The sequence below is a fragment of the Amphiura filiformis genome, chromosome 6 (assembly GCF_039555335.1).
Source record: "Amphiura filiformis chromosome 6, Afil_fr2py, whole genome shotgun sequence".
Taxonomy (NCBI): Eukaryota; Metazoa; Echinodermata; class Ophiuroidea; order Amphilepidida; family Amphiuridae; genus Amphiura; species Amphiura filiformis.
In genome coordinates this window covers 18243935-18260935 of record NC_092633.1, presented here as the reverse complement: position 1 = coordinate 18260935, position 17001 = coordinate 18243935, and the positions used below count along the sequence as shown (strand labels likewise).

Genomic DNA, 17001 nt, shown 5'->3' with positions numbered 1-17001 from the left:
AGTAACCAATTGATAGAAAAACGGCTAATATTCACTAATTAAATATGCAAATTAGCTAATTAATATGCATAAAATTTGAATTGAATCTGTTTTTCTACATTTAATTCTATGCCTGTTACAATGAATCATGTAAAGAGTTTCTATGATCTTTCCACACAAAAAAGTGTCAATTACACCTGTCCCACCTTAAACCGATGCTATCAAAAGCAAATAAGTCCCTACGTCAATTTATTTGTTCTTTAAACAAAAAACTGCTCCCATAAAAAATAAGTCCTACGTTTTAGGAATTTGCGATTCTATTCAATATTTAAAAAATTGTTTTAATAATAATTTAAAAAATCAAAACGCGTTTATAATTCGTTTATAACGTTTTAAAAACATGTTTGTGTTTGGTGATGTCACCTATAAAACAAAACGGAATTGTCATGGATACACTTATAGCAAGAATATCACCAGGAGAGTAGAAATATCGAAGGACACGTTGCAAGTTATAGCAACTGCTTCAATGTATTCTGAATATTGGACAGGTTGATCTAAACGTTATTATTTTTGAAACCAACTGATTTATACAAATAAACTGCAAATAACGTTTTATTGTGATGTCGACCTACCGTATTTTGTTTTATTTTAACAGCTTGGTATTGACAATATGGATGGCAAAAACACCACTTTGCAACCCGTTGTTCATTTCTGCATCATCTTATGTATTGTTCTTCTGACATCTCTTGAAGCAAACGCACACATGTGGCGAAGACAGGCGGATGCTGGTCCAGGAACAACAAAAAATATAGCAGAAATATTCCAAGGAAGATGCCATGAACATATACAGTGTCTGCAAACTGATCAATGCAACAGGAGGTTCTTGTTATTTAATATTATTTCTTAGGTTCTTCAGAACAGTGGCTTAGATTTCTTTTATTGGTGAGATGTGGTTGGAAAAACATTCTTGATGAAGTATAGTGAATCCAGCACCTTTTGGAGACCAAGTTTATTGCAGAAATGCGCGTGTAGCGTGCAAAATTTTTTGCCATATTGAAGCTAAGAAGCTAAAATGATGAAATATGGTGCGAAAATGGCACAAAATTGGCACCTTTGGGGCTAAAATGGTCAAATATGACGTTAATTTAGGGGCCATCCATAATTTTCGCCATTTTCACTTACGCACAAAAGGTGCATAACTTTTTACCCCCCTCCCCCCTCGAGTTATGCACAAATAAAATGGCGAAAAATTTGCTATGAATGGGGACCTACTACTGATCCAAAATACTCTGTGGATACCTTAGTACAGGCGTAGCCTATACGATGCAACTTTGGTGCGGGAGTACCCACTATAAATCAAAATTAAACAGTAGGAATGGTGTTAAGGTCTCCTTGCAACTTTATTTTCTTTTGAGTATGTCCTACTGGGTCTCAGAAAACTTGCCCAGAATTTAAACCGTGTTTGACGAAAGAGAGACTTGAATTTACTATTTCAACTTTTAGGAATTTTCTGTTGAAAATTAAGGTAAGATGCTGTATAGAGTGCTATAATTAAGTTTTGTATTCAGCAAAAGGTATAGGACTCCTGTGCATAATAAAACATTAAAGATAAAATCACTATTGGTATAATAGAATTTGTTAAACAATTTCATTAAAATTTTCTTAGGTTTTTAAAAGAGCGATGAATAAAATGTTGGGAAAATACCATTATTTTACACTTTCATATTTTTTAATTGCTCAAACAAATCGCCATTTTTCTTATGCACACATGCCCAAATTTTTACCCCTTTTCCCCCCCCCCCTCTTATGCACGCTTTGTGCATAACTTAAAATGGCGAAAATTATGGACGGCCCCTTAGTCAGAAACCCATACAGGCGTCAACATGGGGGGGATGATTGTATGGACCCCCCCCGATCTACGCCGATGCTTCGGAAAAATATTTTCCTTTTCTCCTTTATCATCATATTACAATCCATTAGAACTTCTCGTAATTTTTCTTCTGAATTCTTCCCTTCTTGTTCTTCTTCGTCATAATTATTACCTTCCTCTGCATCGAGCCTATATTAAAAGAGATCTTATTTTAGCATGCCCTTCATTTGAAAATAAATATAGTGCATTTTTGGCAGAACCGTATAAATCGTCTTAGTCAAAATGAGAACATGAAAATAGTATATAACAGCAAATCATTTGTTGTGTTTTGTTTTCAGACCAAAAGTTATTAATTGCACGGCAATATGGATTGAATTTCTAGGGGCGTTTCAGCACCAGAACCCGTGTAATACATCTGCGGATGTCTACGATGATGTTCTCACCATGGCTGTACCGATAACACCAGATGACCAGGTATGTTAATTTAAGACTAGGAAGTTGATGTATTAGGTTCATCTGGATTGTTCATAAATACTATTTGATGGAAATTCATACTATCATGACTATCAAATCCATTTTTGGTGACATAGGCCTACCTTGTTTATACAGTTTCATGCTGCTACGCAGCACTTCATCAGACTGGCAACCTTGCTTCTTCTTTCCTGAAGTTGCTGCCAGAGGCGGCGTTAGAAGCTGGTCGAAAATGTCAGATCAAGGGAGGCTAACAGGAACAAAAGACAGATTAGAGAGGCAATTCGGATCAGGAAACGAGGACGAAACACCATGAACAGAGACGAGGGGAACTATTTCTTACCAATATTTTCGACCAGCTTCTAGCCCCGCCTCCGGCAGCAACTTCAGGAAAGCCTAGAAGCAAGGTTGCCAGTCTGATGAAGTGCTGCGTAGCAGCATGAAACTGTTAGGTATGTCACCAAAAATGAATTTGATAGTATGAATATCCAACAAATAGTAAGACTAGGAAGGTTGAGGCAGATACGCATAAACCCGCACATTATAAAAAGTGCGTCTTAGCAATGGTGTCTTGCATTTTAGACATGACCATGCATGCAGTTATGAGACACTTCTCCAGAAAGAAACAAAATCACGTCTCTATACTCACGACATTTCACACAAGTCATCATTAGTCATGTCTCGATGCAAAACATGTCGAAAATGTAAGACGTGTCGCGCGAAGCCAGTTTGAGACACGTCTTGATTTTATGTCTTCTATTTGAACATGACTTACTTATGTCAGCTAAGACACGGGTTTCTAAATGTTAGGTGTTCTGTTGTTAAAGACATGTCTATTCCAATACATTCTAGTAAATCTTATACGGGCCCGATATTTGCAGTGAATTAAGTATGTATTTGCAGTGAAATATACTATATGGGTCATCATTTAGGAAATAATGGTCTCATTTCTTATTTTCAATTCAATCATGTTATACAGACGCTTTTCTGGTCAGGCTTGTTAGATGCTGCTTTAAATGTAGCACGAGTTTCCATGCAATACAGGTAAGGGTTGCAAATTTCAAATATCAAAATTCCCGGTCAAAATTACCCCACAAATAATCAGAGCTAAAGATTTCTGAATAGGCCTGTATAAGAAAGTTACACGTAAGTTCGATAACTCACGCGTAACTATTCATGTCAGGGTAAATAAAATTATATTAATTATAAAATAGATAAATTAAAATAGAATCAATCAAATCAATTAATACATCGTTAGTTAAATTGAAGATCAGTAGAATTTTACAAAAGGACATGAATGTTTTATTGCTATGCTTGTTTTGACACGATACACGTAAGCATGGTAAGATACTGACCCGGCACAGCACAATATAATTATGATACGAGTAATGTAGACTTTCCACACTCTTGTTATCCTCGCAAAAAATAATGTTGATATAAGGAACACACCATTTGACTTGGGGGAGTTGAGGTAGGGCAAAATAACAACAACAAAAACAAAAACACACACAAAATTCGCAGCCGATTTTTTCCCCGTTACACTAGGTATTGCCCGGGTGTTTTTTTTTATTTGATTCTTGTTTTTTGGGTTTTTTTGCTCATGTAGTGGCGGAAGTTGTTGTTGTTTTGTTTTGTTTGTTTGTTTTTCAAAATGGTGCGTCTCTAAGATGGTTATAAATTGACGTATATTGCGCTGTATTAAAAATGAATATTCAAAATTTAGGATACTGGAAGAATCTCTACCAGGATATATGGCCAATCAGCTAGTATGGTGTGGTGACGATGACCCAGCCAGTGTAGATGGAATCAATTACGAAAAATGTCCAGAATGGGGTGCATGCGAAAACGAGACATCTTTTAGATTCTGGCAAGCCGCGTCAAGAGAGGTAACTTTAAACATATATGATTGTATATGCACTCAGATTATAGAAATGTCAAGTTCTTTTTTTTTATCACTATTATACTGCTCGTATAAAAATTTGTCAGCCGTAGACTAGGCTAATAAATTATCAGCCCATCTGCTGTAGTTCAAGTATACTCAACTTGTGTTAAAGAATGATTACATACAACCGCTATGATAATGTTTTTTTCGTTTGGTATGATGTTCTTACAAACAAGATTTGTGAATAAACTTTTGAAACCAAACAATGTGATTAATGATTATTATTATCTAGAACGCTTTATTTGTATATTTTTCATCAAATTCGACAGTTTTCGAGACAAGCGACAGGAAAAGTATCTGTAGCATTAAATGCACACAGAGACGGTGGAGCTTTCAGGAACACAAGGTAAACATAAAACCTGAGATAAACTACTTCTGTGAAGACTCTTTTTTGTTGTATCGTTTCTTTGTGTAAACCAGGGAGGTTGAAATAAGAATGGAGGTGATTACGTAACGCATTGTTCCTTTGTGCTGATTTGATTTACCGACAAGCTACTCAGCAAGTGGTATAACATTAATTTGTTCAAGACAAAAGAAAGTCATGTGAAAGCGCCCACTTGCGCAAGTGGTACCTTTTGTTATCACACAGCCCACATAAGTGACAGAGCCGTCGCAGGCACAATAAAGCACACTTTAGCCGTTGATGTAGTTATTTATTACCCACCATATTTGAGGCGCATCATTTTAAAATACTGAATACAGCTGCTGATCGATTACTATGTAGTAACAACATGGCGTGGCTGCCAGGTATAATAGGTCCATGTCTAGCTGTGTTACTTTCTATCAATTAACTATTTCGCAGTATATTTCATTATCATGCTTCTATTCATGTAAGTATTTTTTTTTAAATAATGGAATATCAATTATAAAAGCCGGGGGAATGTGAGGGAGCGCAGGAGGGAGGGGTGAAAAGAGAAGCGGATGGGCGATCGAGTGGGTGGGGAGGAGGGGAGGGAGACAAAAATAAAAAGAAAGAAAGAAGGGAGAGGGAAGGGGAGAGAGGGAGAAGTAGAGTACGTGAGTGATACTATAGGCCCCTAAAGGTATAAGAAAGGAATGAATAAAGAAGCTAATAATTTTTATTATGGAAACTAAACACCTAACAGCACTAGGCAGCCATTCAATGATGCCGAAACCTTTGTGCGTTACGTAATTAAAACACCCAGTCAGATGTATTCTACCTGCCAAACACAAGTCACCCAATTTCGAAAACAGGACGTTGAATGTACACTCTCATGAATATTGATTGGTAACATTTTCCAATATGTCAGCGCTCGAATCGGAAACAATAGATGAATAGATGCTACAGTTCGTTGGTGTAAACTCACAAGCCTGACAACATGAATAAAACTGTTTTATTATTTCATACAGCGTGTTCGCTACCGTTGAACTACCAAATTTAAACCCAGACACAGTTACCATGGTAGAGATCTTGTTGGTGCCAGATATTACGTCAACAGAGGAAGGGTAAGTGTCTTTGGATGATCAGAGAAGGTGTAATTATACATCTTCTCTGGGATGATGATACACCCTAACACCAGTAATTAATCTGTTTTATAAGTCACCATTGTTCATAATTCGTTCAATAAAACAAAAAAACCAAGTATACCGGTACATTTTGTTACAGAAGATGCCTCCTTGTAATTTGACACCTCATTTTTGACAATCTAAAATCGAACAAGGAACAACGGAGATCCGTTAGGGCCGCTACAGACTGTTTAGTGGATGTAGAGTATTCGATGTATACATGTCTTCGTTATTCAATCAATTTCCACTCTATTTCCAGTAATATTTAAGGGTATACGATGTATTGTTGGTCGAAGCAGCAGAAAAAAGTAGTTCACAGCATCTTGCGAATGGTAGTGAGCTTTAGCAAAAATTGCATTGCTCAATTCATAGCGAGCGTGTTGAAGAATTCAAATATCACAGATATACTTTTGTAGGGCCTGTGGTTCTTGAGTTATGTTGTGAAGAGGACTCAGAGAAACAACAACACTTTTGTAAAACCCACATAACTCATTAACAACACTAAATTAAGCAAGTTTTCAAAGTATATGATTCTTTTGCAAAACACCAAAGTGTTATTTTTCAATAATATATTGATTCAGATAATGAAAATCGATTTTATTTGGCTGCTTCGACCAACAATACCTCGTATACCCTTAAGGTCTAACGACTGTTTGATGACGTAAAATTGATAATTCCTTTAGACATTCTACATAACATATTATTGATTTTACGTCTTCAAACATTCGTTTAAAAACATTAGTTAGCATCACTGGAAATAATTCAGTGTCAAATCTATCTTGATGAGATTGACAATGAACATCACTCCCTCGATTAATCAGTTAACAAATTAATCGATTAATCATTCCATCGATTATCTAGCCAATCACTCACCACTTTAAACTTTTTCCATTTACAGTGAAAAGTGTGGAAAGGGATCTATTAAAGAATTGGAAAGACGTCTCGACGTAGCTGGATTACCATGGATTTGTACCTACGATCCTCTGTGAGTATTCAAATATAATGGGTAACAACGAGAGTCAATAATTTGGGGCCGTAGTGGTCAGCGACAACCTGTAAAGTGTGCTGACTGCTGAGGCTTGTGGATCAACGTCTAGGCGTTGCGCCTGTGCGTAGCGCACTATAAATCACTGCCCTTTTTTTTAATTTCATACATTGATTAAGTGTATTTTCCCTACATATTTGGCCTTTGTGACATCTATCATGTTCGAAAATATTACGGTTGGCACCAAAAATAATTTTGCCTCTTTTGTTTATAGTTGCATACGGTATGTTTATTAAAATATAAATTTGAATTAACACCATTAAATAATTTTGTAAATTTCCATTATCAGTCTAATTCGCAAATATGCAATATAAAGTTGGGTATTTAAAAGATTAATATCAATTTGGCTAAAATGTATCTATGTGCTTGAAGCACCTTAAATTTTGTTAAACCCTCTTCAAGAAATTATATAAACGAGATAATATGTTTTCATTGCAATATCGTTTATCGTTTTATATGAAAGTATCAAAAATATATCGAACGCTATTATTTGCTGTATGTACTAGTATATAATATGCACATTAGGAAACGAATTTAGAGAAATCCTTCTGTTAATAAAATACTATGCTGAGCCACCAGCCTGGGTGACTCACGCTCCAGTAACTTCAGATGATTGAGCTCAGTAATACATCAAAGAATGTCTTCCAATTCATGAAAACAAATAGATAATCAGCTTATCGGATTAAAAGCTTAAAGGGAAGGTCTTGCTGCTCAGCAAGTGTTTGTAATTATCAGAAGGTTTTCTCCAAATTCATTCTCTAGTGAGTAGGCCTATAACACATCTTTTTTTTTCACTTTCAGTGAATTTCGGTACATCCAATGTACAACACTAGAAAATCCTCTGGAATACAAAGCATGTAGAGGCGATAAACAAGGTATGAATTAGTTTACGAACAGTAGAGACATAAAGCTAATTATCTGTCAGTCAATTGAAAACACAAAATTTGTTTCAAAATTAGGCCTCTGTCTCTTTAGTGATGACGATGTCAATGATGAAAATATTGGGCTATTTCATTTAAAATTCACACTCCCCTGTGGAAGATTTTGGAAATATCTTCCACAGGGGGAGTATGAATTTCAAATGGAATTTAGCAGCTCCACTTGAAACTCACCCTCCCTTTAATAGTGCGAGATTAATTCAGGTTGAATCTTTCTCAGAGGGTGTATGAAATGCAAATGGAGCTGAAATGAATGTGTTCATTCCATTTAAAATTCATACTCCCCTGTGGAAGATATTTCCAAAATCTTCCACAGGGGTAGTGTGGATTTTAAATGGAATAGCCCATTGATGATGACGACGATGTGGTGATGATGCTGCTGCTGCTGATGATGATGATGATGATGATGATGATGATGATGGTGATGATGACGATGATGATGGTTATGATGATGATGACAACGATGGCAGCAATGAAGACAACAATGACCCCAAATTACATTAAATGATGATGATGTTAGGGACGACGACGATAATGATGATGATGATGATGACGATGACGATGATGATGATGGTGATGATAGCAATTGACCGTTACAGCGAGGATGACGATAATAATGACGACGATGAAGTTGGAAGATCTCTTGACATTGGACATGCATTGATAATTTCATCTGTCAATTTTCTTTCCATAGAGTCGCAACGCGCCAAAGAAGAAACCATTATAGTTGGAGCAGTACTGGGAGGAGTAATTCTGATTTTAATCATCGTAGTAGCAATATTACTTGTGCAATCTTGCAAAAGGTAGATAAATAGGTCTACATGCAGGCAATGAAAATACTCACCAAGCCAGTGTCTTTCAGAGCTACAAAAGGGCCAGAAAAGGCTAGAATACTTCCATGTTTTGCCTGTATACACATCCTATAATACATGCCATTGCGACAATCGTATAACAGATATTTCCGCCGCGGTTTACACAGCAACAAACGTCCAGGTTTTTGTGGGCATTTGCCGTTGCGATAGACGTCGCATTTTCCGTTCTTCGCAGCTATTTTTTTTGTCTGCTGTTCTTTTCGCTAAATGATCATCTTTGTTTGAGGCTTTATTCCTCTTCTTTTCCCGCAGCGGAGAAGGGGGGTAGACGCTACGGTAAATGAGCTGTTACGTCTGATGCACCATCCCCGGGAGGGGGAGGGGGTACTCAAAGTGACGGGGATGTGCGGACAGCAGTTCTAGGGGTCTTTCGGTGAGAGCGTAGACCCCGGGCGTAGACACCGAAAAAGAGTGAGAAGGCCTCCAAAAAGGGGGTCTTTCCATGAGACTGGGGGAAATCTTACCAAAAAGAGGGCTCATTCAAGAGACTGGGAAATTTTTGGATTAAAATCTAAAAGTTGATACAAAATTTTTAAAAATAATGAAAAAACAGGGTCATTCAGTGGGAAATAATCAGAAATTTCCCCAAAAGTTTTGAAAAAAAGGGGTCTTTTGGTGACAGGAAAACAAAAAACGGGGTAATTGGGTGAGAGGGAGTTGAAGAAAGGGGTCTATATGGCCACACATGCCCGTCACCCATTTTTAGTGAGTGTCCCCCGTACAACATTAAACCCTCCGCGCAAGACGTCGATAGGCCTTTAAAAGTAAAAGTCCATTTCATTCGCTTTTATGGGTGTTTGGGTTCTCCACCGCGATTTTCCGCTCATATGATAAGGTTTGTTCGGACCTCTGGTCTTCAGTCTTTTCGGCGTTTTTGAGATTATCTTTTGCTGTACTATAGCCTATATAGATTATTATTCACTGCAGGAATGGAATTCTTGTCAAAACAGTGACACTGAAACGATTTATATGTTGTATAGGCCCGGGTATTAGGTTCAATGGATTGTCAATTAAAAACTGTTTGATTGGAATTCAAAGGCCTACTATCAAATCCCTTTATGGTCACATACCTTCGTTACAATTTCATCCTGAAACGCCATGAATAGAGATGACGGGAACTATTTCTTCCCGAATATTGTCGACCAGCTTCTAGCACCGCCAACGTATAGGAACTTCAGGAAGGAAGAAGCAAGGTTGCCGGTCTGATGAAGTGCTGCGTAGCAGCATGAAACTACTTACAGTATGTATCTGTTACTAATTTATGTTACCAAAAATGGATTTGATAGAATGAATTAAAAACATGAAAAAAAACCCAGTGAAACCATTATTATGTTCATTCTATTCCAATGTTCAAAATAACCTTGCCATTTAAATGCCCATTCAGTGATCCTCTCTAGCAAAAGTGTTAAAAAAATAAAATTGTGTATATTTGCCTTAACCTTAAAATAAAAGGTAAGTCATTAAAATTGTCATTAGATATTTGAAATAATTTGGCAAAAACAAACAAAAACAAGGAAAACAGCTTGACAAAGTTGAAGCCCCATTCAAATACATGCATGCAGCTGATTCCTCTACTTAAAGGAAGTGTCCGGCAATCACAACATTATGTCTTATATGTTGGAAAAATAATTATCAAGCACGAATCACACTATGGTTTTATTTAAAACAAACTCATATTAACATAAAAACGAATAAAAACAGCAATCTCTCAAACGCGATATTCAAAATTCCCGCGCCGAAATTTTCTAGAGCAATGACGTCATGGTTATTTGTGCTCATTGTCGTCAGGCTTCATTGAATTATTAGTACGTCATTGCTCTGGACAATTTCGGCGCGGGAATTTTGAATATCGCGTGTTAAAGGAGTATTTCGTGATCCTAGCATCCTCTTTTTATGACATTTTTCAGTACATATCCACGAAAAAAGCCTATTCCCAAAATTTCAGTTGATTCCGATTTTGCATTTGCGAGTTATGCATGATTATGTGTATTACACTGCTCCATAGACAATGCGTTGTAATTTCGTTCTGGTGCACCAGAACGAAATTCAAATTTCACGATATCTTTGCAAAACGAATTAATCTGCAAGAAATATTTTGTACATAAACATTATGTAGCCAGAGGTTTCCAGTGATATAAAAATCTCAACTTTTTTGAGAAAAGTGGGGGATGAGGCTGTGGATCACGAAATGCCCCTTTAAGAGATGGCTGTTTTTATTAGTTTTTATGGTTAATATGACTTTGTTTTAAATAAAACTATGTCATTCGTGCTTGATAATTATTTTTCTAACATATAAGACATAATGTTGTGATTGCCGGACACTTCCTTTAAGTAGAGCTATTATCTTGTCTTTAGTACACGGCTTATATAGGGCCTAATAGCACATCTTATACTAACAGAGCTAAAGTGGCAAAAAATTGATTTTTGATGATTTTAACGATTTTACGAATGAGCAAATTAATAGCTTAGTAGGCCTATGCCATTAACAATAGTTGCATATTTATCCATAATAATTATCCCTACACCTGTACACAAACACATTTGACGTGAAATTTGCTAACACTTACGCTAAAACCGCAACACGCAAAATATAGACGTATGACAAAAACGAAAATGGTAATATTTTCATATTCCTGATCAAGCAACTTGAAGATAAACTCAAGTTCTTTATTTATTCATCATTTATTTATTTTGTTTAGTTTTTCATTTTTATCTTGTCTATTTAGACGTGGCTCAGGATCCGACCCATTTATCCATCGTGAAAATGACGATCAATAGATGGATGGCCATTGGATCAAATTAAACATGTTGTCGGTATTTTTGTATTACATGTTGGCAATTCTTCGGAACTTCATCCCAATATAGACGAATCCAACGAGCCAAGTCATGGTCAGGATTTGGTCGTCCATATTTGGTTCCCCGCATATTGCACTAAACAGGTGTTGTGAGTGCCCAATTGGGTGGATTAAACCCGCTTAAAATTCGATGTTAGATTCTTTTCTGTGTTGTAAACTGTCATTATTCTTTTGTCTACGTGTAACACGGGTGATAGAATGCAGTTTAAAATACCCTTTAAGGCCGCATCATATCACATTTTAGGTGAGATAGCTGGGTCCCCGTCGCGGCTATGGCTGCCACTGAGGAGTAGGAATGCGTGAAGTTGGATTCGTCTATACGACTCTGTATGGAATAGGGTGTTGCCAAAAAAAAAACAATTCAGTAGTTTATGGGTCATTTCGCCCAAGAATTGTAAGTTTACACATCTTTTACAATATAAGCATTGTAATTTACTTTAGGTCATATTTGTTTTAAATTAAGTTTTGGAATCAAGGGAATAGAAGTAAAAAAAAGTGAGAAAAATTATCCAGAAGAGGTTGTTACTGGCAATTTTATCCTTAAAAACACTCATTTTGTTTTTTGTACAAATGCTGGCTTTAGGCAGTCTTTGATAGTATAAATCTATGTATAAATCTATGTATAAACCATGGCAAACTTTGCTAGACCACGTGTACTCACATGTGATAGATATAGTAGCCTGCACTGCAATGAGTTATTCCAGTTGAAATTCATACAGCCCCTATGGAAGGGAATATATGTATTTTAAATTTAGTTAATACCTAAATGGCCCGCTAAATGGGTGACTCCAATTGAAATTCGCACCCCTTGAGTGAGGTCATGTCTTTCTTGAAATAGCCGATTTCAACTGGAATAGCCCAATATAGGCCCTAACCAAAGGGAATCTTCTCCGTAGCAAAGTTGCAGAAACCCAGCATGCAGATTCCTAACTCTAACATTTTTGGACGCCTGATAATACCTTTTTTGTAACAGTTCTTGAACACCGTAATATGTTCCACTATTGAACACTGGTGTTCAAATTTGAACGGCAGTGTTCAAGGTGGTGTTCCAAATATGAACGGCAGTGTTCAAGGTGTTCTTCTAGGTCTGTTCCACTATTGAACACTGGATGTTCAAACCTAGAACACCACCTAAATGTTAAAACGTGACAAAATGTGACCGCAATAAAATAACATCATGCATCATCAGCCTTTGTTAGTCCACTGCTGGACGAAGTGCCTCAGCATGTTTCCGCTGCGTAGTCTCTAGTACAGCCTTGTTGACCAATTTACTTCATGCAGTATTAGTCTATCTAATCTCTCCATCTCTTGCATTGTCTTTCCCGGTTTTTCCTGCCCACCGTAGGTCTCCATGCAGTTAATGGCTGCTGTCCATCTGTTTTCTGTTCTTCTACTGATATGATGTGCCCTGCCCAATTCCATTTCACGTGTTTAGTTGCTTCCAAGATGTCTTGAGTTTTTGTTTGTCCTAAACCATTTGCCTTCTTGTCTTAGTAAGTGATTCCTAACAAGTTTCGTTTCATATTTGCCCTTTAAAACCATTTTTTTTTCCAAAAATGTTCTTGAACACATTGAAGATTCCAAATCTTGTCCGAAGATTTTTGTTGTTGTTGTTGTTGTTGTTTTGTTTTTGTATTTTACAGGCTGACAAGACTTGACGATTCTCAATTGATGATACCTACTTGATGGAAAATAATGATATAATTACTGTCAAAATGCACGATTTCTTGAACATATTCAATTAAATTTTTAAGATTTGGGACAAACATGTTGGTCTCGGTTGTAAGCTTTAATGAAGAAGGAAGATAATGTTGGCTACTTGACTCAAAGTACAAAATCAGATATTCTGACTATTTTGTCTCAGGACATATCCCCCTTTGTACCCAATTCCAGACACAGTCAAAGGACTTGTGACTTAATTTACGGCAAATTCAGACACGTGGAACTTCACAGAAACTGTATCACTGGCACATTCAATGAATATGCCGAGGTGTTCCTGCTCTTCGGATGCATATATCAAACAGCCAGTCAATCAAAGCACAAGCAAAAGGAATGGGAAGTGCTAGATATTCCTACGAAAGAACACAAAAAGATCATAGAGCATGGAATATTGTTTCACTTCTACAAGTATGGCAACAACTTGTATTCGTGAATATGTCATAACAGTAATGTATAGGCGGTTTGAGGATCATCAGAAGGCTCAGTCTTCGACAACAGGAAAGCTCCAGGATTTAAGGTCTGTTCACACGAGGATGTGGACCCATACGCAATTTATATTACAATGATGTTTCCAACAGATTAAGAGACACCACAGTGTGAGAGACACCAATGTTCCCCCTTGTTGCTACATTTCCAAAAGGAAGAAAGCGAGATGTTGAGGTATCAATGGTAGGCCTATGCAAGTGCTTGGTAGTAACCATGGTAACTGAACACCGAAAGAAATCATGACCACTCTTGTTCATCAAACTGGCCAGAGTGTACCACAAGCAAGCCTTGGCATATAACATCCATTTCACTCATTATTGCCGGGATAGTAAAGGATAAGCCCTTCAAGGAAGTCAAGCTGTTCTTTTGCAGATCTTTGTATGGATGTTGTATGTTACAAATCTTCAAAAGGATATTTATCATGACCAACATGGCTTATACTTGAGAGTGGTCAGAAAGATCTTGAAAAATTACATGTTGCTTGCTGTAACTAAAGCCAAGGGTTTGGCAAATACAAACAGTCGGTTCCTCGATCATGTCGATACCTATATAGCACTAGCGACTAGTGGATGGACTGGAATGAATGACTATCTGGAGATGGTGTGGTCATCAATGATTCCATCAGCAGTTCCATCAGTTCCAGAGTCTTATGTAACGTAGATGTAAATCCAAATATCAAACTGCGAAATGTAAATGTTATAAAAGTGAATTTTTGTACTGCAGCATACATCAGAGATCTGATACAACCCTCTTGGACTTCGGTTCAGAGAGTACGGTAACCAATACAGTTTGTATATACGCCTACTGTACATTAAAACTGAAATTAGTAAAAATCACCAAATTACGGTGTTTTAAAGGAAAATAGGCACTGCACGACCCATTTGTGAATCTTTTTGTCACTTTATCAAAAGAAGACATATTTTATTGGGTAGTTTCTCTTGATTCCAAAGCTCATGAATTTGACATTTTAAGGTGTATAAATTGATTGATCTGTATTGCGTAAAATATCTAAATTTGGATACAATGACCTAAAAACTACGCGAAATAACATTTTGTTTGTTGGCAACACATTTTAAGAGGAACTTTTGAAGGCTTGCCAGATTGCAACAAAATATGTAGAGCAAAATATCTGTATAAAAGTGTAATAACTTTGTACCAAAATGGACATATTTTGGTGTTTCAGGGAAGCAAGCTGACCTGAAGGGAAAAGCCCGAATCTGGGCCAAAAGCCTCAAAAGCGGGCTGAAAATAATAAAAAGTGCGGGAATTTGGACTGCATGAAAGCAGGAATTCCTGCATAAGCAGGAAAACTTGCATCCCTGCTGTTTTAAGGAAAAAATGCTCAGTAACAACCAATTTTGAATAAGTTTTGTCATTTTTCTATAGATAGTTATCAAGCACATTTCATAGATTCCAAAGCTTGAGGCAGTTTTTGGGGTACCCTAGTTTAAAATAAATATGTACTAAATAGATTACAATGCTGTTTTGGTAAAGATGTGTAAAAATCACTATTGTGTAGCAAAATGACCCCAAAACACACAAATATTTCTTGACTTTGTTGGCACAGTCAGCTAGGTGTTTGATTTTGCTTCTGAAGGTTGTGAGTTCGATTCCTGGTCGGATATCCCAGTCTTTATTATTTTGATTTTGTTTTGATATATTTTTGATCTGTTGTATTCTCATGGTATATTTTTGTATCAACTATTGCTTTTTAACGTAAAATTACATGACCTTTTTTCTAAAGAAAATATTTTCAGGAAGGGACATATACAACGTTTTCCGTGTTATATCATTCAGTATAAATTATCTGCACTGCCAAAACGTGGGTTAAAATGTTTAACCAACAGAGTTACCAGGTGACACCACAAACGTTGGTTAAAATTTTTACCAACAAGTTTAAACTTTTTAACCCATGTCATCAGAAGTTTAAACTTGTTGGTTAAAAATTGTAACCAACAATTATGTGGTTCACCTGGTAATCCTGTTGGTTAAAAATTTTAACCCACGTTTTGGCAGTGTATGCTCTTGCGTGTTAACGGGGCTTTTGAGGAAAAAACGTGCACTCTTTTCTGAAGTTGCATTAAAATGGTTTATGAATTGGGAAAATAACACTAAAACCATTTTCTATTTTCGCTGCGGACCAGAATGATCGTGGTCTTTGAAGTCATGGATTTTTTATAACGCACTATAATCATACCTAATAAAAATACACAGAACTTGGAACTGTGGTTTTGAAATTTTTAACTTTTATTAATTTGGCGAGGCAGTCTCAATAATGAGCAATTTTCAATCTTGACCACTGTATGACTGAGTCAAGATTCTGATTTTGCAATGAAATATAGACTGCCTCTATAATTGAAAAAAAGACAGGACTTTCTTTTGATGCAATATATTTTGTCATAAATCGTATATTCTTATATTGAAATATCAAAATGTTCGTCTGAAGTGTATTACCAATATCAGTACTTTTATTGTTATCACTATTGTTTAAATTTTGTACTGTTTGATATATTGTGCTATCCTATCAGTTTTACAAGTGTAATATTTGGTGTGTAATTCCGTCTGATGTTACTGTACACTTTTTTATTGTAGCCTATTAATTGTACACTTAAAACTACGAGGTCAAAATTAGACCCCAAAAGTGTCATTTTTGACCCCATTTCCTGAGTCAACTATGCACAGACTATATAAAAGGTAGAATTTAACCCCACAAACATGGTCATCTATTTGACCCCAAATTGCGCTCAAAAGTACCCTCAACAGGGTTTAAATTATGATGGGTCAAAATCTATGTTTGAGGGCATATGATTAATGGGGGTGCTAATAAGGACGATAAAGAAACTGACCCCAAAATGACTACACTTAGGTCATTTTAAAATGACCATGTTAGGGGGTTAACATTTTGACCACGTTGTTTTAGAGTGTATAAGCCTTATAAGTTATAATGGGTTTGAAGCATGGGCAATGCTTATGCTCATTGAGCATACTCCCAGCAAACACAATGTTTTAAAACGTTATAAACGTGTTTTGGTCGAAATGTTTTAATAGCATTTAAATGGCGGATTATATATCTGGATTGTTAGGCCCTACTCCGTGTAAGCAGGTACCTGCATCTCAACAGATGTTATTTTAAAAACGTTTTGTAGGCCTGCCCTTTATACATACCCGACCTGTAAACATTTTCTGTGAAACGTTTTGTGTTTGCTGGGCTGCTCTCTAAAATGTCATCAATCGTTGTTGATACATGTTTCAGATGCTATAATAATAATGTAACAATAAACTATTGTGAAACAATAA

The 17001-nt window shown here is 36.4% G+C and overlaps 1 protein-coding gene across 1 annotated transcript in view; it reads left to right on the top strand.

The window, feature by feature from the left end:
* LOC140155088 (ADP-ribosyl cyclase/cyclic ADP-ribose hydrolase-like) overlaps positions 1-17001 on the top strand; it is a 24141-nt gene extending 7140 nt beyond the window's left edge. The window contains exons 2-11 of the mRNA XM_072177787.1: positions 635-858; positions 2188-2323; positions 3300-3364; positions 4044-4206; positions 4532-4608; positions 5634-5729; positions 6688-6774; positions 7636-7709; positions 8467-8575; positions 13143-17001. Coding sequence (XP_072033888.1) covers positions 650-858; positions 2188-2323; positions 3300-3364; positions 4044-4206; positions 4532-4608; positions 5634-5729; positions 6688-6774; positions 7636-7709; positions 8467-8575; positions 13143-13185 — 1059 coding nt within the window. The 5' untranslated portion in view covers positions 635-649 and the 3' untranslated portion in view covers positions 13186-17001. The remainder of the gene's footprint in view (positions 1-634; positions 859-2187; positions 2324-3299; positions 3365-4043; positions 4207-4531; positions 4609-5633; positions 5730-6687; positions 6775-7635; positions 7710-8466; positions 8576-13142) is intronic.